This window comes from Myotis lucifugus, unplaced genomic scaffold (genome assembly GCF_000147115.1).
Source record: "Myotis lucifugus unplaced genomic scaffold, Myoluc2.0 scaffold_586, whole genome shotgun sequence".
Classification (NCBI taxonomy): Eukaryota; Metazoa; Chordata; class Mammalia; order Chiroptera; family Vespertilionidae; genus Myotis; species Myotis lucifugus.
Genome location: NW_005871634.1, coordinates 319,621 through 343,950, shown reverse-complemented (window position 1 = coordinate 343,950; position 24,330 = coordinate 319,621). Strand labels below are relative to the sequence as shown.

The window sequence follows — 24,330 nt, the reverse complement described above, 5'->3', positions numbered from 1 at the left end:
CATGGCCGAATCCCAGCTCCCTGCTCTTGAGTCACCACCAAGCCATGTGGTAGCAGCATTCCTAGGTGCTCCTCCCTTTCCCTCGCTGTCTCCCTGATTGTGTGAAAGTTTTTCTAGGGCATAAAGCTACAAAATAAGGCCTTTCAAGAGGTTTAGAGTTGCACACGGAAGCCCCGCTGGGGAGGGCGGAGTTTCTCTCTGTGTAGGTCACTACCGTTTCCCACCACCAGGGGCGCCTGGCTCTGTCTAGCTGAGGCTTTCAGGGCTGAGTGTCTTCTTCGCCCCATGTCGGTGCCTCTGTCCTCGAGGCATATGCTTGCCCTGCACCTGGCCACAGAGGCCCAGGTTGTCGAGGCAGGTTACGAAGTGCCAGGTGAACACGCTGCAAAGGCAGCTTGACAAGTCCTCTACTCAAGAGACCACGCTGAGAACTCGTGGATTTCCCACTGAGGGCCGATTCCCTCCTCCTGAAGAAGCCTCCTCTTCAATCAGCTCTAGGATTTAGATGGACTTTGCATAGAACTGTTGCCATGCATTTAACCCTCCCCCAGTCCTGGGAAGAAGACATGGTGATCGCCATCCGGTAGAAGAAACTGAGGCTCAGAGAGGCTCGGTGACTTGCCAGACGCCAGCGTGGCCGTGGCAAAGTCTGGATCCCACCACAGGCCACCGCCTTTCCTTGGCTTTGCCCAATACCCTCTTCCCCACCCCCACCCACATCAGTCAAGAAGACATTCAAAGTGTCACTAAGAACGGAAACGCCCAGCCCTGGGGACACCGGACAGCAATCGCTGGGTCCCTCAGGCTCCCTCTGCCTTCAAACATCCACACCAAGGCAGGAACTGGGTTCCAACCGAGGCAACGCTGTGCAAATGACTCCCAGATGCTGTGAGCTGACTGCCAACACCCCAACCAGCCATTAGTCGGACAAAGGGCTTGTTTAATCAGAAAATGCCCCGTTTCACACACCCCCTGCAGCGGGAGATGGGGAGGGGGCTGCAGACACTGGCCATTTTCTCTAGGACAGATCACCAGCCAGGACGGCATGGACCGGCCATGAATGCCGCTCTGTTCTGGTCGGCACAGCCCCAAAGAGAATAGTCCTGGGGGCCGTGGGGTTCGGTTCTCTATGTGGAGAGTTTTAGAATTTATTTTTTGAACATAAAGGATAACAGTGCAGACACTGAATTAGGCCACTTTTCCTTCAGCACCACTGCTGCCTCTCATAAGCCATCAAGGATTTACCCCCTTTTACCCTATATAATAAAACCTTAATATGCAAATCGACCCAATGGCAGAACCACCGGCGGAACAACCAGTTGCTATGATGTGCACTGACCACCAGGGCACAGACACTCAATGCAGGAGCTGCCTCCTGTGTTGAGCATCTGCCTCCCGAGAGGAAGGTGACTGGCAGTGGCAATGGGGGAGGGGGCAGGGCCAGCCCCATAGTTAGACATCCCCCAAGAGGTCCTGGATTGAGAGTGGGCACAGGTGGGGGGGTGTGGAATTTCGTGCACCAGGCCTCTAGTTTAAATATATTTTTATTGATTTCAGAGAGGAAGGGAGGGAGGGAAGGAGGGAGGGAGGGAAGGAGGGAGGGAGGGAGAGAGAAAGAGAGAGGGAGAGAGAGACATGAATGAGAGAGAATCATGGATCGGCTGCCTCCTGCACACTCCCTACTGGGGATTGAGCCCACAACCTGAGCATGTGCCCTGACCGGGAATCAAACCGTGATCTCCTGGTTCACAGGACGACTCTCAACCACTGAGCTGGGCAAAGATCTACCTCTTTGTTCCATAAACACCTGAAACTTTCTGGGGGCCCTTGTAATCCGATGGCACTAAATACACATGTGCCTCTCAATGTTTTCCTTTCATACTGTGACTGCTGTGCGTTCCAGCGAAACTATATTCCTACACTAACTATGATTCCTAAACGTTCGCTTCACCCATGCACATGAGAAAGAGTCCCTTGTTTTCTGAGAAGTCCATGGAGTCTTTTCCAAGAAAAGTAAAGGTGTGACCTGCCAGAAATAAACAAGCGGGAGGCCCAGAGGGTGGGGGTTGGCCTCCCGCTCAGGCCTTCAAAGATCACGCCGGCCGCTGCCTGGCCACCAGGGAAGGGGCAGGGACAGTTGGTGTAACGGGAGCCCAGGCTGTACCTTTGCACAACTGAGAAAAGATGCCCATCTGGGTGGATGGAGCCCAGCAGGGGGCACTGGGCCCAGCCAGCAGAGCGGCAGCCACATGGAAGCCCCACTTGCCGACCCGCTCCTTCAACTATTGCCCTTGTCCCCTAATTCTACACGTCGGCCCAAACATGAGGTCCCATAGGAGCTCAGGAAAAGCTCCTCTTCTGTGGAAGCCTGGACTAGGGCGGGAGCTGGCGGGGGGGAGGGTGCGTGATGAGGCAAAGGGAACAAAAGACACCAGTCAGAGTGGGACGCTGGCGAGAGGGAAGGGGCAGGGTAGACACAGGGTAGGTGCAAGGTGCTTCAATAACAACAAAACCAGAAGCAGGAAGGACATAACGATACAGAGAAGCTCCACAAAGTGAGCTCCTGAAGCGCTGACATTGCTTTGTTTTGCTTTGTTTGTTTTGTTTGTTTGGTTGTATTTTGTTTTGTTTGTTTTGTTCTGTAGAGGCATCATTTTATCACAACGGACACAGTGTTAGAAAGTGACTTCCGTTCTGTAAGACAAGGCGGAAACGCTGCCTCTCTCCACAGTGACTGGCAGGTGAGTCAGGTCTCGTGCACCCACCCCATTTCCCACCTCCGAGGTCGCCCGAGACCAGCTGTGGTGGGCACGGCATGGCTTTCCTCTGGTCATAATCGTCGGTGTCTTTATAATGGGAAGACGTGAGCTTCCCTGGAGGGAACTGTACCTGATGGAAGAACCAGAGGACCAGGAGCAGTTTCACGCCCCTCCTCATCCTTCCTGGACTTAATACACTCCTAGCACGGAACCAGGCACTCCTGCTGTGTGCGAACTTGCCAGGGACTCAGGAAAGCCTTCGCTGTACAGATTCTATCAGAAAAGCATTTGCCGTAACCGGTGTACCAGGCCCCACGGAGCTGGCTGTGGGCAGGAACGTGGAAATGGTTTCCAGGCAGGACCTCCCCTGTGGACACCGCAGCCCCTGGGTACACAGCACTGAGACAGGTCCCACCAGGGGTGAGGCGTGGAGCGACCTCGACCTAAGCAGGGGCCTCAGAGGCCAGGGTCCACCCGCTGGGCTCAGCTGAGCTCCTGACCCCAGGAACCTGAGCGGGTCCTGGTTTTACTGCCGCCACAACCTCTGGTCTCAGTGGGTCACCAATCAGGTCAGTCATGGCGCCAGCCATGTGCTCCAGGGGCTTGGAGACGGCCGTTAGGTAACATAGGAGCCATCAAAAACCAAAGATAGAAGGAATCACACGAGAGAGAGAGATGGACAGAAATATAGTAACATCCCTAAGAAAACAGTGAATTTGGGACAAAGTCAAGGAGCTGAAGGGGTTGGGGGAAGGAAATGAGGGACAGCTTGGCAAGTGGGAAGGAGAAAACAGCAAATGGGTCCCACGGAGTGAATTTCAGAGCAACCGGTCAGTGAGGTGAACACCAAATTCACCCAGAAATTCCAAACCCACGGACGGAGGTATTTTTCATCAACAGTAAAAAACTGTGTAAGAGATACAATCTTGAAGAAGGAAGCACAAAATAACCCTGTTCTTGAAGAACAGAAAGGAAGAGAGAAAGAGGTAGACGCTCTAACTAAAGTGACGGACCACATAATGAGCAACCGGACAAAGAGGCGAGGATTTGAAGGCACTGAGTCATCTGAATGAACCAAAACCTAGGGAAACCGGTTTTAAAGGCATTTATTTACACTAAGAATATAGGAAACTTAACAAACAAACCACTGATAATCAAAAATGCCCTTAAATAATTTTGCTTGAAAATCTGACTTGAATTTGATAAAAAGTAATGGACTTACAAACATAACGGCTGGAAGCAAACACTATCCCACTAGGCAGTGGTGTCTGCAGACTGGACCGAACCCACACGTGCTCACTAGCGCCACAGCCGGGCAGGGTTCTACATGTCTCCACGCGGAACTCGTCTCTTTGTAGTGCCTGTGATAGTGGGCAGTTCTCACCATTTTTCAACCCCTGTCGATGAAAATCCTCCAGAGGTTCATTGGCTCCATGAATGAAAACAACAACAACGCGGTTTTCAATGGTTATTTGGGAAAGAACATCAATGCGAAGAGATGAGATCATCTGAAAGAGGCGTCTGGCCTTGTGGACCAGGGTTCAAGGCAATGCTGTGCACAACCCAGGATTTGTTCACGGCTCTTCAAATAAAAATAAAGTCCCCACTGCCTTGGCCTACAACTTCGTATCTTTAAGGCTGAGTACATAATGAAATCTTTATCCAAAATTAACCGTCAACAAATGGGAAAATTGCATCACACCTACTTCATGCACCACTTCATAGTAACATGGGAATCATGCAAAGGACATGCCTTTGAAGAGTTCAAAGCCAACACGATCGTTAACCAACTTGTTGACCAATTGTGTCAACATCCTTGTTGGATTACCATTAACATTTTTAGTGTTATTTTTACTACGCCAGTGTTAGTCTATTTCCCCTCAAAATAACGTGTTTTTCCAGCAATTGGGCACAGTAATCCTGAAGCAAAGGTAGTTTACCAATATGCTGAGATTTAAATTCATAAAGAAATTCGGGGAGGGGAAGAAATTCTGGGGAGAGAAGCAGGAGACAGTGCTTTGGGCTTCACTGCTTTCTAAAGCAGTGCTTCTCAGATTGTGATGAAGAATTTCTAGTTATATTCAAAATGTAAGTTTAAAAAAATATTTTTTATCAATTTTTTTTTTAGAGAGTGAGGAAGGGAGAGGGGATGAGAGAGAGAGAAAAAAAAAACATAAATGTGAGAGGGAACATCTATAGGCTGCCTCCTGCACACCCCCTACTGGGGATGGAGCCGGCAACTGGGCATGTGCCCTTGACCCGGAATTGAACCAGTAACTTTTCGGAGCCCAGGAGGAAGCCCAACCAACCCACTGAGTCACATGGGTCAGAGCTCAACCCCACTTTTCAGTTCTTAGGTTCCACAGACATAAAGTCACTCTGTCACCTGCTCCCGAAGTTCCTAAATGCCTCCTTTCCACTTCTGCCCCTCATCACAGACCAGTCACTGTCGGCCCGGCCGCCATCCACAGACCACAGACCACACCTGGGGTGGCCCTGGCCAAAAGCATCATTCCTTTTTCAGGACTGGAATTCTTATTTTATAGACGTTAAATCTCTGAAATGCAACAGGGTCCACCCCGACCTCTACCCATCGCTCTGAAAAGCAAACTGGGGTACTGCGCTTCCACCGCCCGGTAGCAGAAGGCACTGGACAGTGGTGAGCACGGGCTTGAGGCGTAGGCGCTGACCCTGCCCCCACACCCTGTGCGGAAGGACGCCCTGTTCTTCAGCATCAGCCCACAGTGGCTGAAGGGCTCCGGTTTGGGCTCCAGCGACGGATCCAGATTCACCCGCATCCAAAGCTGCCGCACACGGCGCTGCTTCAGCCAGAACAGAAAGCGCTGGACGCGCTCAGGTTGCCGTCATATCCCGTGGACCTAGGGCAGGGGTCCTCAAACTACGGCCCGCGGGCCACATGCAAATACAAATATTGTATTTGTTCCCGTTTTGTTTTTTTACTTCAAAATAAGATATGTGCAGTGTGCATAGGAATTTGTTCATAGTTTTTTTTTAAACTATAGTCCGGCCCTCCAACGGTCTGAGGGACAGTGAACTGGCCCCTGTTTAAAAAGTTTGAGGACCCCTGACCTAGGGGGTCCAAGGAGGCATCCCTGGTTCTGTCTCTTGACCATGAGCAAGACACTCCATCTTCTGCTTAGGCCCCATCAGGGACGGGGGTGGGGTTAGAATGCTGCCTCACTCCTTGGGAGTGACATAGCCCAGAGGGATTGACAAGAACAGCAGGGTAGGGGGTGAGGGGGAATGAATGTACGTGTGTGTGTGTGTGTGTGTGTGTGTGTGTGTGTGTGTGTGTTATATACAGTGCAGGGCAAACATAGGTTTACAGTTGTTCATAAGTAAAACAATACAACAATCTATAATAATAAAAGCGTAATATGCTAATTAGTCCAGATGGCCGAACAGTGGAGTGACCTTCCGGACAAAACAGGGCTGCGAGGGCCGAGCCCTTTGCACGAATTTCGTGCATCAGGGCTCTAGTTAATAAATAATAATTCAAGAATAAACTCCGTGTTTTGCATACTCACAACTGTAACCCTACTTGTGCTCCACTCTCTACATGTATGTACCTACATGAAGAATTATTCTTTCTCACGCGGTACTTCCCCCCACCCCTGCAACTATGCACTGTAAACCCTTGACAATCCATGGGCTTTTAACGCCTTGCGCCACGAAAGCCCGAGTGCTATTAGCATCTCCCTCGATGAAATGACGATCCAGGCCGCCCTGGGGATGTGTCCAGCTCTGCGCACGCTCACACCACAGCCGCTGGGCTTCTGAAACCACGAGTCCCATCTCAGTTCACCGCTAACTCCCTGCAGGGCCCCCCAGCCGCCATCTCCGGCCCAGCCGCCCTGGGTTCATGCAGTGTCCCCACTCGCCCCTGGCTGTACGAGCAAGTCTCGGGACCGGCCTGCCACCATCTGCCCTTCCGTCCGCTGATGCTCGCTTGCCTGTGTGCAAGTCCTCCCGGGTGACCCTGAAAGCTGGCCCCCAGCACGCATTTGTCCGGCCCTCGATGTTCCCAGGGATCTCAGTCCGACAGCCATGCCCTGGCGCCGGAGATGCTGTGGGTTGTCCGGCGGCAGGAAGTACCTGTTCTCCCTAGACACTCCCATCGGGAGCCTCAACCCCTCGCTTCTCCTGCTTCAAATCCTCCTCTGGGGTTTGTCAGTCAACACAGTGGGGAAAAAAAGCTGTGGGTGAACTCTGACCTGAAGGCTCTTCCCATTCAAAGAACTTCAGGTGAGGAGGGGCTCTGGAGATCACCCCCCAGCTAAGCACGGCCTGTTCTCTCCCCAGCGAGGCCAGGTCGCCCTCCAATGCAAGCGTGACCTCCCCCAGGGACGGGGACCTCGCTCTCTCCGGGACAGTTTGCCTGGTGAGCGAGTTCGCCTGCCTGCTGACCTGGGAGCTATCTCCCTGCCATCACTAGGTGTTATTCAGCCTTTGCCCACACGGTTGGGTGATCTACAGAACCAACCACATCTCTCTTAATGCTGGCCCCAGGGCAGCTGAGGACACTTCCCCGGACTGAGCCTACAGGAGGAGGCTTCCAGGTTCCTCAACACTCCAGTCACCTCCCCTCTGGATGGTTCCGATGGCCTGCCCAGGTCCTGGGGTCCTCTGTGCTGTGGCGTTTCCTCATACTCCGTTCCATCTCTCTATTCCCTCCCTGAATGGCACGGACATGGCCTCCCAGCGAGCCCATCCAAAGGTCCCAACAACACAGGAATCCATGTCCACACAGAGCCAGCACGATGGCCCCCATGGATGGTGGCTGCACATGTTTCCTGTTACTCCCCGTGCATACAAGTTGGCCCGATTGCTCATAGGACAATAAACATGGCACCACGGTATAATCGGGACCTCAAAGCCAGTCTTCCACAAGCCTGCGTGCTGCCTGGCCTGCATCTTAACCCCGGGTATCAGCCCTCCGACCCTCCTCTCGCAACCTGAGCCCCTTCCTCACGTCCGTGCTTTCGATGTTACCATTCATGAGGGTAACGGGAAAAGCCATCCAACATTCCCCTACTGACATGCTAGCTACGTCCATTCTGAATTAACATCTGCATAGTCCTTTGTACCACACTCATCGCAATCTTCAGAGCAGCCCTAGGAGTGGGTGTCCTCCTCGCTTTACACAGGAGGAAACTGAGGCAGACCTGGAACTGAGGACCCCTGGAACCCAAGGGTCATCTGATTTCCTATTTATTTCAATGTCGGGAGCTTAGCAATCTGAGGCAGGACAAGTTTTCTAAGGTTAAGTTCCAAGAACCAAATAAAGAATGAGCTGCAGAGGGGAAAAAATAGCAGAGGAATCGGTTTCTGTCTCCGGCTTTGCTGCGAATGAACCCCCAGGTTCAGGGGGCGGGTCCCCAGTTTCCTCATTCATAAGATCGGGGGACTGAGGTCAGACTCCCAGCTGTCCCCAGTCTGTGGCCCTGTCTCCACCAAGTTGCTAAATTAGGCAGAGAACATGGCTGAAATGCCTTTCTCTTTTGTTCCTCGTGCTTTCAGTTTCTAAGATTAGCTGGGCGGTATTTGGTGACTACCAGCGGTCCCTCAAGCAGGAAGAAAACTGCCATCTCTACACTGTTCATGCTTAAGCAGCTCCTTCTGTGATAAGAAGATAAATCTGGACACGCCGGCCACAGGGCTGCACCCACGAAGGCCCTTACCCCACGCAATAGCACCCTTACAGCCACGTGTTCTCAGAGCCGTGGTTCTCAGCACCCAGGGGACGTGTGCGATGGGGAAGGTGCCATAGGGATGCAGTGAGCGGAGGCCAGGAGCTGCTACTCACCCTCCGACGCACAGGACGGTCCCCACAACCCAGAAGGATCTGGCCCAAGATGCCCACAGTGCTGAGGTGGAGAGTCCTGTCCTAAAGGGTGAGGTCAGAGAATGGCCCCAAACTCTCCCTAGTGTTTTATTTTCAACTAGAGGCCCGGTGCACAGATTCGTGCACTGGTGGGGTCCCTCAGCCTGGCCTGCGCCCTCTCGCAATCCAGGACCCCTTGGGGGATGTCGAACTGCCGGTTTCAGCCTCAGGATGTAGCAGTGCGAGAAGTGGCAGGCGGCCAGGGAGGAGCCCGAGCTGGGGCCAGGCGCCGCTTCCCTGCATCCCGGCCCCTCTGCGCCTGCTGCCACCACCGCTCAGTAGCACTGCCATGGAGGTGGGAGAGGCTCGTGCCACAGCAGCTGCGCTCACCAGCCGTGAGCCCAGCTTCTGGTTGAGCGACGCTCCCATTGTGGGAGCACACTGACCACCAGGGGGCAGCTCCTGCATTGAGTGTCTGCCCCCTGGTGGTCAGTGCGTATCATAGCAACCTGTCAACTGGTTGGTTGATCATTTGGTCGCTTAGGCTTTTATATATATAGCTATTTTTTTTATAGATTCTTAGAGTGAGAGGAAGGGAGAGAGCGAATGAAACATTGATGTGAGAGTAAAACATCAGATTATCTGATTGGCTGCCTCATGCACGCCCCCTACACGAGATCAAGCCCACAACCCCAGTTTGTGCCCTGACTGAGAATCAAACAGTGACCTTTCAGTGCACAGGGATACCCAACCTACTGAGCCACACCAGCCAGGACTCCTCCTAGTGTTTTATCGGCATTGGCCCACGTGAGAGGCTAACCAGACGGTTAATCTGAGAGAACCGAGGCTCTGGAAACCTCTCTTACCTTGCGAAGAAGGACGCGGCCACAGAGGTGCCCGTGGAGGTCTCAGTGGCCACACAGGAGCCCTGCGAGGCCGGGGTGCCGGAGGAGGACGGCTTGTCTGCATTGTAGCGATTCAGCGCAGCTTCGGACAGGCCCTCCCGGCCCGTCTCTGTCATCAGCTGGGAGATCTGAGGAGGAAACGGACACAGAGCTCATTACTGGGGCTCGCCACGTGCCCTGACCACCACTGACAGCGTCGGGGGCGGGGGGTGCGGGGGGGCGGGGAGGGAAAGGAGCACATCCCCCCATCACACAGCATACAGGGTGCTCGGGGCTCCTCCAAGGCCATTTCTCAGCATTTTAGCCAGGATGCCTCCTCACTTGCGTTCAGAATAATGGAATAAAATCACCTGCTGACATTGTAAGTTTCCATTATGTCTGTCTCCCCTGCATTTGGAGGGGAGAGCATGAACCATTATCCGCACTGTTTGCAGCCCAAGACCAGGCCGGTGCCATGGACCAGTGCCGGCTAGTGTCTTACCAGGAGTGGCCCCAAACGCTCTCCAACAGACGAGGGGGGCAAAGGCATCATTCTGTTAAGGGAGACGTGAGCCTGCTAATGCCGGGCATAAGGAATTAAAGCATCACTTGTTGTTTGCTGTAGGCAGTCGGCACGCAGATGACTTCAAAAAGCTCATAAAAATAGACAGAGTCGCCATGAATTTCAGGGGGGTTCACGGGGAGGGTGAGATCATTTCATTTTCCTCCTGGATCATTAAGATAAATGGCTCCCGTTTTATTTGCAATCACTGCCTTCATAACAGAAGTTCTAGCCGCTGGGGCTGGGTCCGTGTTGCCTAGATCCACATCATATGCTATGAAGAGCTGTACTTCTGGGCACAATGAGACACTTGTGCAGAAATCTACTCCAGGAAAGTGCTAATCCCATGACAAATGGAATAATAATGCGGGCAAGTCTAGTGTGCTATTTCGAAAACCTGTGACATTAAAACTTGGGTCTATTTGTAAAAATCAAAAATTGTTTTAAAAAGGGGAAACTTTAGTTCAAAAAAAGTGTCTCCAGACAGCCCTGGCCGGTTGCTCAGTGGTTAGAGCATCGGCCTGTGGACCAAAGAGTTGGGGGTTAGATTTGCGGTCAAGGGCATGTACCTCGGTTGCAGGTTCCCCAGCCCTGGGGAGGTAACCAATTAATGTGTCTTTCTCACATCAATGTTTCCCTCTCTCTCTCTCTCCCCCCCTCTCTCTCTGCCTCCTCCCTCCCTTCCACTCTCTAGAAATCAATGGAAAAAATATCCTGGGGTGAGGATTAAAAAAAAAAAAAGAACCTGCAGCCAGCTCCAAGTTCTTAAAGCTGAGTGGACAGCGCTTCTAATTGCCTAGAAAATGCAAGTGCAATAGAGCGAGGACAGGGGGCAGTTTCCACTTTGTGACCGAGCAGACGGGGAGAGTCCCATTTGTTACCCTTTGGAACCAAACGCATTTGCACTTTTCATTACTGGCCGAACAGCCATTACTCTGAGCCCCGCCGACCTGACACTTGGCTTAAATTCACGCGCTTACTCGGAAAGCCTCGGCATTGAGCAGCTGAAATTCTGCCCACACACACTTTCTCCTCCTCATTCACTCAATGCGCTGTAAGGAAACCCGACCCACATGAGAGAGCAAGTGGAGGCAGCAGAGGCCGCGGTGCCTGGAGCACGTCCCGGGCTCAGCCAGGCGCTGCCCAGGGCAGGGACCGGCCACCTCTCCCTGGGCTGCCTCCGCTGCCCGCTGCGGTGGGCTCCCCTCTACCACTGCCACTCTCCCGCAGGGACCCCTGAAACAACCGGGGGGTGAAGATATGGCCATCACGCGTCGTCACCACAAAACAGTCCAGTGTCCGTGGGGGGCAGCTTGAGGCCCGCCCTGGGCGCGGGGGCCGGAGGAGGAGGAGGGGCTGAACCTGGGTCACCTCCCACCTGCTTCTGGAGGAAACAGACCCGGGCCACCAGCTGCAGCCCCCGGTCAGTCCTACAACACGTGTGCGTGAGACGCTGCCACACGCCTCGGCCTCACCGTGACTCAGTCTCCCCGCCTCAGGGCCGGCTCTCTGAGTGACGTGGGGGCAGACACCACAGTCCTTAAAAGATCTGAGGCGTGATCCCTCCATGTCACTCCCACCCCAGGCTCTGTCGCTGCCCCCGCCCGTGGTGGCACACCCCTCCCAGGAGCAGCATTCTCCTGGCGGCGCATTTCATGTCGCGGCTGCGGCCTCTCAAACCTGTGGCCCAAGCTCACGCCCCTCAAAAGCGTCGCGAGGGGCTGGCTGCGGCTGCCAGCTCCGGCCCAGGCCCTGCTGTGTGTAAGTCAGCCCGAAAGCATGGGCTGCTCCGAGGCTGGGGAGACCAGCCCCCAAGCTCCCTGGCCCTGCCCAGCCGCTCAGCGGCCCCACCTCCTGCTCCCAGGCCACGTGGGGGCCAACGCGCGGGGCTGGCGGATGGGCTGGGTGGGCCCCACAGAGCCCTCAGGTGTCACCTGTGGAAGCTGGGTTCTAAGATTTAACCATTTCCCCCTGAGGCAGCTGATGGGCAGGAAGATGGGGCCACTTACCCAGGGACAGGGAGTGGGAGAGCCAGGGCTGGTGGACCCGGTTTATTTAACTCTGAGACTATCTCCATTCTGCACTCCACCCCTCAGTCCAGTTCCCCTCCTCCCCGCCCCCCAGGACCACTTCCTGTCCCAGGGCTGCTCTCGGCCCCTCCCACATCCACAGGAGCCGAGCACCTGCTGCAGCACAGAGTCCACAGCGGGAGCCCGTGTACAGAGGACGAGGCTTGGCCTCTGCTCCTCAGGCCGCTCTGGATCAGGGTCCTCTCTCACGACAACGTGACAAATACACGACGGTCCCTGAGGAGATTCAGGTGTGAAAACCTCCAGCTAACACATTGGGAAACTGAGGCTCCGGTGGGAACTCTATTCCTCTGATGGTGTGTGTGCAGCCGGCTGAACCCTGCCGGCGGGTCCTACTCACAGACTAGGGGGAGGGGGACTAGATGTCTCAGCGCAGGGTTTTCTGGGTTTAGTTCTGATTAAAACCTGCCTGTAGCTCTCCACTCGGCTCCTCAGAACCAGTTCACTGAAGCAATGGTATCTGTTACTTTCAAAACACCACGGAGAGCGTGCACATGTGTGTTCACACATGTGTGCGCTCATGTGTATTTTCACATATGTTGTACACGTGTGTGCATGTGTGTGCGCATGTGTGCTCTGAGCATGTGCATTTGTGCATGTGTTTTCACATGTGTGCTTTGAGCTTTTGTGTGCATGTGTTTGCACATGTGTGCTTGTGCATGTGCGTTTGCACATGTGTGCTTGTGCATGTGTGTTTGTGCACATGTGTGCTTGTCCATGTGGGCCCTCAGCATGCATGAGAGCCCCAGCTATCGCTCATGTGCACGGAGGCTGCTCTTCACAGACCTCACAGACAAAGCCAGCTCCACATCTTCAACCACATACACATTTGCTCTCATCGTTCAGTATGAGGAGCTGTAAATTCATCCCCAAAGAAATAGAAAAATCTTCCGTTTGGCGATGCGCTTGCCCACAGAGTCAAGACAAAAGATGTCTGGCTCTCACAAGCCAGGTCGCTTCCACGTCTCGAATGGCAGTCTGTGAGCCATTGGCCTCTAACCCCCTGCTGCCAGCGGCTCTGAGCTGCCAGCGTCTCCGGGTGGGGTCCGTCTCAAATGGCATTCCTGACCCAGAAAGCCGCCTCCTCCAGCTCTGCCGAGGCGGCCGGGACCGGCAGCATCCATTTCCTGCGCAGAGGCACCCACGGGCAACAGGTGCATCCTGCTCCGTCTCCAACCACATTTAATCACGTGCTGACCCCGAATCCCAGGAGCTAACGTGTAACAGCATTTTCTCTCAGGCAGTCACCGTCTCACTGTTTGGGGACATCTCTTTTATTGTACTGATCACTGACACTATTACTTAATGTTCTCATGGTTGTGCAAACAGTGGGTGCTCAATAAATATTTCCGCGCACAAACCAATTTATAATTCTCTCAGGAAAGGTAACCCTCGGTACAGTCATGGGATGCAGCTACACTGTCGGCTGTCGAGCACTTAGGACGCCAGGGTACACTCTCAAACAGCCCATGTGGAATATAAACTAGGGAAGCATATCTGCCAACAAAAAAGATAAAAAATGTATTCCCAAACCAAAGATCAAACCAAGTGCACTGCTCATGCCAACGCCCCACACGTCAGCCACGGGGATGCTGATGTGCACAGAAAGACATCCGCTCCGTGCAGCATCCAGGCCACACTTTAATAATTTATCTTTATGCCACACTTTAATAATTTATCTTTATTGTTGAAAGTATTACAGATGCCCCCTTTCCTTTCCCCATTGACCCCTTCTAGCCTGCCCCTGCCCCAGGCCTTCATCACCCTATTGTCTGTGTCTATGGGCTATGCCTATCCTATATAATAAAAGGCTAATATGCAAATTGTCCCCTGGTGAGTTCGACCAACCAGGAGTTTGATCGCCTGCTATGATGTGCGCTGACCACCAGGGGCGTTCAGAACAAAAGAAGGCCCCAGCCAGCAGATGGGAGCGGTGGAAGAAAGGCCCTGGCTGGCAGCTGGAAGGCCCCGATCGGCCCTGATTACCAGCCAGGCCTGGGGACTCTATTCGTGCACGAATTTCATGCACCAGGCCTCTAGTATGCATATAAGTTCACCCATTAATCTCTCTCCACCCGCCCTCCCCTGCTTTCCCTGAGATTCCAGTCTGTTCTATGCTGTTATGTCTCTGGATCTATTTTTCTCATCAGTTTATTTTGGTCTTTATCTTCCACATATGAGAGAGATCATGTGACACTTGTCTTTCTCTGACTGGCTTGTTTCACTTAGCATAATACTCTCCAGGTCCCTCCATGCTGTCTCAAAGGGTAAGAGATCCTTCTTTTTTGCTGCTGCATAGTGTTCAGAGATGTAAGTGCACCCCAGCTTTTTTTATCTTCCTATCTGAGTCTTAGCTCTGGCTGCAGGAAGATGCGGCAATCCCCTCTCAGGGTCACGTCCACACCGGCTATGATGGCACAGAGCAGGCTCCGCTTTCCCCCCTTCCCTCGCTATTCCCCCTCCCCCAGTATCCCCTCCTCCCCACCCCCTGGCAGCCTGCACTTCGCACAAAGGGCTCCTGCCTTAGCAAGCACGGCACACAGCGTTTGCTTTGGTACCACTCCTTCTGGGGCCAGAAGGCTTCCTTTCCTGAGTTATGCTATGTTCTCTTCACAGGCACAGAAACGAAAGAAACACCCCACTCGAGGGGGAAGCACTGGGAAGTCGGGAGGCCGGACAACCTCCTTTTCTGCAGAGCCTGGGCAGGTCAGGGTGCCCCAGCCCCACATCACACCGAGCCACGTCACACCCGAGCCGAGTCACACCGAGCCGAGTCACACCGAGCCACGTCACACCGAGCCACGTCACACTGAGCCACGTCACACTGAGCCGAGTCACACCGAGCCGAGTCACACCGAGCCGAGTCATGCCAAGTCACATCATGCCAAGCAGTCGGTTAACCTGCTTTCCACAATTCAGTATTCCAGAACTCATTGGTTCTGATCCTTTCTTAAGCTCACTGATTGCTGTTAGGCATTTGAATAGGACAGAACCCTAACCGGTTTGGCTCAGTGGATAGAGCGTCGGCCTGCAGACTGAAGGGTCCCAGGTTCGATTCCGGTCAAGGGCAGGTACATCAGTTGCAGGCTCCTCGACCCGGCCCAGGCCCTGGTCAGGAAGCGTGCAGGAGGCAACCAGTCGACGTGTTTCTCTCACATCGATGCCTCTCTCTGTTTTTCCCTCTCTTTTCCACTCTTCCTGAAAATCAATGGGAAAATATCCTCAGGTGAAGATTAAAAACATTTTTTAATTAAATAAATACCACAGATAATTTTCCAGTGGCTCTTGGCCTGCTGCCCCCAAGCACAGCAGTTACCACCTAGCTTGCAGCTTCCCCCCGGGCCTGGCCCAGTCCTCGCAGCTCCCAGGGGCTCAGAGCCTCTGCCACTGGCCTTGAGGGGTCAGACAGACAGACACCCCCTGCTGCCCGGCCCCCGGCCAGCACCAAGGGGCCCAGGCGGGATTCTCCTGTCCCAGGGCTGGGTGCCTGATTACCCTTATTATCTCAGCTTGCTTCGGCTATAAATTTTATTAGCAGCCATAAAATTATCCAGCCATAGCATTTGACTCAGTGACCTCTTGCAGAAGAGAATTCTGCACACCAGGCCGGTGAGGGACCGCGAGGCCCTCCTCTCCTCCACCTGGATTTACAGCCGCACCGCCACCCAGTCTGCCCTGTGGGATGAGCCTCTGCAAACAGCAGAGGCAGCTCCATTGCAGGAGGCCCCTTATCGGGGCTCGATCGGGCCCCTCCGACTGATGGCTGTTTTCTTTCCTTCTCTGTGTTGCTAGAAGGTAAAGGGGCAGGGCCACCCACAGGCCTCAGAAAGGACTGAGCTGCAGGATGAAGCAAGGACCACTGACACTTCTGTTCTGGCCCCTGCCCTGAGATTCCTTCATTCCAAGAGGGCAGCCCAAGGCTCAAATATTCTTGTACAGAGTATCTTTTGACAAATGCTAAAGCCGTCCCATCGAGCCTGCAGTATTTCTACGTGTGCATTTAACTTCACCCGGCAGACACGTTGAATCCCAATAATGTTAATATTTAATCCTCAATGCCATTTTGCGGGGTGGTTGTGGTGACATGTTCAATGACATGTTAATGACACAAGGAGTCCAGCTGACATGATTTTGAGGAACGACATCAGGTGAGCTTTGCCTATGTCCTGTCATACTTAATCCTGATAAAAACCCTATGAAGTAGGCACCATTATTATCAAATAACAGCTTCAACTCCTTGCATGGAAAGCCTTGGAACAGGAAATGCTGCCGGCCGTGGTTTCTGTCCTTGGGTGTACCTGGCCCCAATACAGCGCTTCCACTCTGGCTCCCACTCAGAACAGGGACAACAAAAGATTTGATAAAGAGCAGAGAACACGGTTATTTGAATAATTTCTCAATGTGCACAAAGAGCTCACTCTATCCAAGTGCTTTGTGATTTTTATAATCGAATGAAACTAAAATGAAGTGGTCTGAATCTTGTGTAACTGATCTCATGTTCAGCTTGCAACTGAGCGAACTGAGACTGAGGAGTCAAGAGGAAATCACAACCCTTATCAGCCCAACCTTGACCTCAGGGTCAGCACACCAGGGGCGACTCCCAAGGCCAGGCGGACTGACCCCATTAGTCCTGTATGGGTGACTGGGGGCTGCTCTTCTATGGGGGAAGGTTCCCATTGCTCCCCACCCCCAGACACTCAGCCAAGAGCCAGGGCCCAAGAAGGCGTGCCCTGAGCACCCGTCCCCATACTGACGGTCAGGGCCAACCCTCCGTGTGTCCCCAGCCCTGTCCTTAGGCTAGAAGAGCAGTTGTTTGTCTTGTAACTGATGACACTGGTCTCTCTGCCTAACCATGGCCAGCCCTGTGACAATAGGGACTGGGCAGTCAGAGAAATAAGTATCACACGATCTCACTCATATGTGGAATCTAATGAGCAAAATGGATCCAGAGATCTAGAACCATGAACAGACTGATGAATTTCAGAGGGACGGTGGGGGGTGGGGGGAGGGGAGATTGACCGGGGAACTTGTACGCATATATGCATGGCTCATGGACGCAGACAGTAGTGTGGCGAAGGCTTAGGAGGGGAGGAGGGTGTCAATGGGGGAAAAAACACACAAAGGGGACGTCTGTAACACTTTCATCAATAAAGATAAATTAAAAAAAAAACAATAGACTGGGTTTTGCTCACCTCAGTATCACCAGCACAGCACAGAGTTTAGATATGGAATATATCCAATAAATACATCAATTAATACACTACTTAACAAATAGATGCAAATAAAAATGAACTTCATTTAGCTGAATTGGGATTGCTGGAGTTTGTTTGATTTTAAGAAACAGGTTATTTTCACCTGATTTAAAAAACTATGACTGGGGTGCCTAAAGCTGTATTCAACAAAAATAACATATTTCAGCATATATGTAATTCGGTATAGCGGGGAGACATGTGACTGCGTGGCGGCAAGAAAAGGCAAGCACAGGGACCCAGGGAAACAGAGAGAAACAGGAGAAAGGGGGAGAAAAAAGAGAGAAAAACAAAAAGAAATTTACATAAAAAGATTTAACAAGGGGGAGAAGACCAGTGATTGTCCCTCTTGGCCAGCATGAGTGTGAGTGGGTGAGAGCCACAGGTGGGGAGCTGGAATCCTCTGGAACATTGGACAAGGGACCCTAGGCCCAGGGCTCCCAGGAGAGAAGCCAGCCAGAGACTGAGGGCCCACTGCCGGCCCAGGAGCCCCTGGTACTAGACAGGAGTCTCCGCTAAACTCTGAACCCAAGGCCTGGAAGATAAAGAAATCTGAAGACCCAGGGCACAAAACAGAGCCACTCTCTCCCTTTTCCATTAAGAAAAATACTCCTAACCTTTGAAGAAAGGGGCTTGGAACTTTTGAATTCCTGAATCCCTGCGTGAGGTCACCCTTGCAGAATGGCACTGTTTCCTACAGGGGCTGCACATCAGATTCGCTGGAGCTGATGCAGCAGTTAATCCTCTCACGGCGCATGGCCCTTTCCGTCCCTGCTCAGCCGGCTGTTTGTCTGTAGAGGACATGGTCATGCATCTTGAAGAAGCAGGCCCTTCCCAGGGCACATGGCACAGGCCTTCACCTGAGTCTTGGCTAACGCTTGGAAAACTTTCCAGAAAACCAGCGGTGCGTTGTGGCCTGGAATCTTAAATATGCATTCCTTGTGGGCATCTTACTTCCTCCTTTTAATTCTGCTCTTATGAAAAAGTCAAGAGGGACCTGTAGACCATTCTTGGCTCTGAGGGACCCACCTCCAGTCTGCAGAATGGCCAGTCTGCTAGAGGCAAAAGCAACCTTGCATTCTGGGCAAGACTGGGGAAGCAAAGGCATGCACTCACACACATGCACACAATGCGCACACATACACACGCATGCACCCCTCAGGATGCTGGGATGGTAGCCCATATAAGGCAGAAGGGCGAGGCCAGCAGCTGCTGGAGCCCCGGCAGCAGGAGCCCTGAGAACAGTCCCTGTGTGGGACCTTTACGGCGGCTACAGCACTGAGCCTGGCTGCACTGAGCCGGGCTGCACTGAGCCTGGCTCCAGATGGTAGGATTCATCCTGCTCCACCCTGGCAGCTCCAAACCACAGCCTCACAGGACAGACAGTCAGACTGGAAACGGGCTGGACCAAATGGAATACCAGTGCGATCCCAGTGCCCAGCAAAGGGTGGACCATGCTTCGGCCTCAGTCAATGTTGCATTGAATGGTGAGAACCACGTCTGGGCCTGGCTTGGTGGATGACAGCACGAGGGACTCTCTTAGCCCTGACTCCCCAGCTGGGGGAGCTCAGACTGTCTGGGGTGAAGTGGGGTGACGTAGCTGAATGGGTCCTGTGGTTCCTCATGTCACGACCAAATATAACGCAGGGGCGTTTAGAAATACTCCTGATCATCTTTAGAGTGTGTCCCTGATTGAACGTTTGTCTGGACTTTACACAAACACATCAAAGAAGACAACAACATTCTCCGACATTGTCGAAGAACTCGGACGGGGAACAAGGAACTGAGTTTAGGGGTCCGCTGGCGGCTCCACAGCGACGCACGGACTTCCGTGGTCCCGGCTTTGCCTGATCTCACGTCTCTGCTCTCCTGGTTACCAGCTGCAGAAACGCCACATGCTACACCATCCAAAACCACCTTTTAATGGAGCCGGAAAAGTCCTTAGGTGTATTCTAGGCCAACGTTCACGTGTCCACATGAAGGGACGTGGCCCGGATGGGGAGGCGAGTTGTCCAAAATCACACACCTCGTTTGTGGCACAGCCTGCCAATTGCAGGGCTTACTTATGCGTATTAGAAACTAGCAGCAGGAACGAGGGCGGATTCCAAAATGACTGCAAATCTGGAATACAGAAAGAGCGCCTGTGGTTTGGCCATAAGCCAGGGGCCCGGTTCTAGCCAAGTGGCCAGCTGTGGGGCCTTAATAAAGTGGATTAACCTCGCTGCAACTTAGCTCCCAAAATCAGGGCTTTGGCATCAAGAATAATAAATACACACACTCACGAGCATCGTTCTCCACAAAGAACAGCGGCTTCCGGCTCAAGACCAAGGCTTCGCAGCCTCACTGGAAACCTGCACAGGAGGAGGCAAACCTTGGCGGGCTGACCGCCCATCATCTCGGGAAGGGGTTTGGGATTGTTCCTCTGCCTATTCCGTCTGAGTTGGGGACCACTCACTCTATAAAGCTGGCCATTTAAACTTCACATTGTCTCGCCCGGCCGGTGTGGCTCAGTGGTTGAGCATGGACCTATGAACCAGGAGGTCACGGTTCGATTCCCAGTCAAGGGCACATGCCTGGGTTGCGGGTTTGATCCCCAGTGGGGGGCATGCAGGAGGCAGCTGATCAATGATTCACTCTCATCACTGATGTTTCTCTCCCTCTCCCTTCCTCTCTGAAATCAATAAAAATATTTTTTAAAGAAAACTTCATATTGTCCCTACTGTCCAGAATTCAGTGACCAGCTCAGCAGGGCTGCTCACTGGGCAACTCTGGGTCCTCATCCCGTTCAGGACCGGCCTGTCCCCTGTCACTGACCCAGGGCGGACTCACAGTTGATGGTTTTCTAAATCGGTTCACCCAGTTAATTCAGATTATTAATGAAATACACTTACTTACATATGTGTGTTTTCATTGCCTCTCTCACTAGTAAAATTGACATTGAGAATGCTTTAGAAGGTTAATAATGTTTGGATAGTCCTTAAATCCTTCCTTAACCCTGAATTCTCAAATTTAGGGATATTTTAAAATCTTGGGCCTCGTAAGTTGTAAAACCGAATTCTAAAATTAATTTTGCTGTTGTCAGATTCCTCACGTCTGTATAGTCTCTCAGCACCCCCTTGCTTTGAACATAATTAGCGAAGAGACGAGGATTTTCTGTGAGTTGGCACCGGGGAATTGTATAATCTCATTATGTCTTCACTAAATGAATATTCTACTTTCTTTCTCTGCTGTGGCTGTAACATTCCATCAGTGTCCTGATTTCTTTACTTGGTGATCCCGCTCAAGTTTCTCCTCCGTTCACTTAAGATGTTGGGATTTTTCTTCTATTGTACAGGCTATGGCTTTTCCCAAAGCTCGGCTATACTTTCCACTTGTTAGAACTTTATAATGTGGGTCAGGCCCAGCAAAGTCAATGCCAACGAGCTTATTGTGAGCAATCTGACTAGATTCCCCTCCCTGACAAACCAGAGCCAGCAAGATTGGCAGGCCCTGCCCCCTCAGGGACCCCGGCCAGCGCGCTCTATTCTCAAACACAGTTGGACCTGGGCTTCCTCTCTTCCATATCTGCCCTTTTGTTGCAGACCTTGAGTCCCTGGGGTCTGCTCTTGAAAACAGAACCGATCTTTTGGGATTCTTGCCTTTCATACACACTTGAAAAGCTATTCATCCAATGCTGAGTTAAAAGACTCTAAACTGTATTAACGAGTCAGTCTTGTTGCAATTCCCCTAAATGGAATTATTCCCTTAGAAGCCTCAAGAAAGAGCAACATCAAATCTCAGTGAAGTCTGTCATCTTCCTCAACTCCCCAAACCACGAATCTGCCCTTAACACAAGGAATGTGACGTCTACAGAACTTCCACAGGGAGGAAGAGCCAGGTCTGGATCCAGAGCGTGGCGTCCACCAGGCCATCTCAGAAAGACATGGTGGCCAACATCTACAACGTTCAAGACCAACTGAGAAGACACAGGACGTTAGTTCCCCTTGTCCGCATGGACAGCACCATCTCCATTTTGGAAGGTCGGTTCCGTGAAGGCAGAAACAAGGCTTGCCTTTGGAGCACTGTTACTACTCCAAGTCACCCCCGTGGAGGAAGTGGGGGACACTCTACTATTTGACTTTCTATGGGGCTTACCACCAGCACATTCGTAAACTGTCAGCCAGAGCAGGACAACGTACACTCATTTCACAGTTGGCTTAAAAGTTAGTCGGTTGTTATTTCCCCAGAGTCTAAGTAAGTGCACATACACACACACACACACACACACACACACACACATACATACATACACACACATATACACACACACACACACACACACACACACCAGAATTGTCCTTCCAGCAAACAACAGCATGGTGATTATCAGAAGGGAAGGGGATGGGGGAGGTAGAAGAGGATAAAGGGGGAATAAACAGTGATGGACGGAGACTTGGCATTGGGTGGTGAACACACAATATACAGATGATGTTTTATAGAACTGGACACTTGAACCCTATATAATTTTATTAACCAGTGTCATCCCAATAAAATCAATAAAAATTTTAGGAGAGGAATTCTGCTCCAGCGGTGTCTCTGAGAAAGAATGACTATGCCTCCCCTGGGGGAAAGAATGTTAAGAAACAACTTGCCAAACATACGAAGACGCAGTTGAAAACCGGTAAACATGTCTCCTGAAGAAATACACAGACTCAAGAACCTCAGGTTGGATCGGGGAACGCGTCCCCAAAGTGAGGCTGCTAGAAGTTCTGGAAGGTCCTTCCTTCTGTAGAGACCTTTCAGGTCAATCCAAGTAGCCGGCTGTCCAGAGTGACTCTCGTGTAGCTCTACTGAGGGAGAGGTATACCAGATGCCTGGACGAGAACTCTGCTCACACAGGATCTTGATGCACAACTACTCCCCATGTCTACAATCTAGGCCAGTGCAGCTCTCTACCCACCCAGCTGTCGTTGCACCAATGTCCCAGACAGACCTTAGCCCAGCGTGAACCTAGCGTGTCCCAGGCTTGCCTGCTGTCTCGGTTGATTGCTTTCTAAGATAGTCCTCATTGTTGCCTATCTCTGATAACCGCATCCTTCATTTTCCAGCCTCACTCAACTTAAACTATTTCATGTTACTGTCCCCTAAGTAGATTTACATGCGTCAAATCCTGTCTCCGGAATTTTAAATTTTTTTGGTTCAGGAATCATACTTGCTTTGGATTACAGAGTTACTATCAACTTTTAACGAGTCGTTTGGGAAGGAAAATGCCGTTTGTCTGAAAGCCGCCTTATCTTCAAATTCTAGAAAAACTCCCCTCCGATCCAGGTCACCGTGGGGATCATTTGCCACATTCAAGGGTCAAACATGAAAAGGCGGTGGTGGGAACAAGAGGCGCGGGCTCGCTCTGCATCCCTCGAGCCTGCCAACCCGCAGACAGGAGGGACTCAGATGAAGGCACCCCGTTAAAGGAACTTTGTTCTGTGTGCGCTTTGTCTAACTCCCAGAGTGGGAGATGGCCCACAATAGCCACTTGAACCTCTTTTCTCTGTACGTCTCCAGCTGAAATCCAGTATGTGGGAGTTCTTTCAATAGCAGCTATGCAGGCCTTTTCAGAAACTAAATTTGAATACGCCACAGTGACCAACTGGGTATATAACTGCTCAACAACCGACTTGAAAGCTAATGGCAGCCACCACCCCCCCCCCAGCTGCACCCTATTACCTTCTGGCCAGGCCTTGGGGGCTTCCCAGCAGGCAGCCTCCAACCTCGGTGGCCCATGGGGCCAGGCGCCCCGGCCTGGGAGCCCGACCTTCTCCCTGTCGCCTGCTGGTATTTGCACTGTTGCTTATCTCTCCAAAGCGGAGTCATAAGAACAAACTCAGCTAAACCAAATTGGCCCTTTGTTTGCCATTATCATAAAAACTTTATGTCGGAACTAATAAAAACATGCTTTACGTGCACAGTTACGTGGGTTTACACAGGCAATAACACCCAGCAAGTTACACCCATAAATCCGGTTATAGACACTTAGGAATAAAAATTTTATCTTTGCCAATATTTTCGTTTGCTGGAGGGAAGGTGCGAACACAGAGCCTATGGCTGATCCGTGGCTTCCCAGGGCCCTTACGTCTCCCTGGCTGCCTCTCCGTGAGGCCAGGAAGGTCCTTTCCGAGATTTCTGGAAATGTCTCACAGTTCTCTAGCCTCTTAAGGACTCGCTATCAATCACACCTCCAGTCTCAGTAAAAGGGAAGCTTTTTCCGAAACTTTTAAAAACGAATCACTTTTTAAATGAGTTCAGTATTTTCTTAGAATTCTAAGCAAACAAAAAGATCCAATTCTCGTCCCAGCTGGGACCTTGGAGCAGGTTTACAGTAGATTTAATTAAAGAAGCTTAATAAACACCCCCAAAACATGGGGACTCACCGGATTTCCACAGGAACGTACCCTCACATTCACTAAATGAGTTGGGACTTTGGCTTGCATTTCCTTTCCTTCTAGATCGCACTGTCCAACAGAAATATAAAGGGAGCCACAAGGCAACCTGCATGTGTTCTAACAGACACTATAAACTAGATACTAGTTACTAGATACCATGAGCCAGACACTGTAAACTCAGAATCTACAAACTATAGATACCATAAACGAAAAAGTATTAAAATCATGTCACCTCTAAAGTCCATTTCTTCTGTCAATGATTCATAGTAAAATAGGTAAAGGGAAACTACACTAGGTGAAAGGAGAAATACTTAGAGTAACAACAACAACAAAAAAGTCTATGTCAAGAGTTATCAGAGGTAAGTTAGAAAGTTACCCATCTGACCTCTCTCCCAGCCAATCAGAGCCCCTGAGCCTCTTACACACAGACCACCGAGCGGTCCCTTCTATATAAAACTGCACCCTTGGAAAATGAGAAGCCAGATATCTTTTTTTTCATTTTAAAATGTTTCTCGGGTTTGC

At 51.7% G+C, this 24,330-nt stretch overlaps 1 protein-coding gene across 1 annotated transcript in view; it reads right to left on the bottom strand.

The window, feature by feature from the left end:
• KIF26B (kinesin family member 26B) overlaps window positions 1-24,330 on the bottom strand; it is a 178,433-nt gene that overhangs the window by 131,886 nt on the left and 22,217 nt on the right. The window contains exon 3 of the mRNA XM_014446939.1: window positions 9,471-9,637. Coding sequence (XP_014302425.1) covers window positions 9,471-9,637 — 167 coding nt within the window. The remainder of the gene's footprint in view (window positions 1-9,470; window positions 9,638-24,330) is intronic.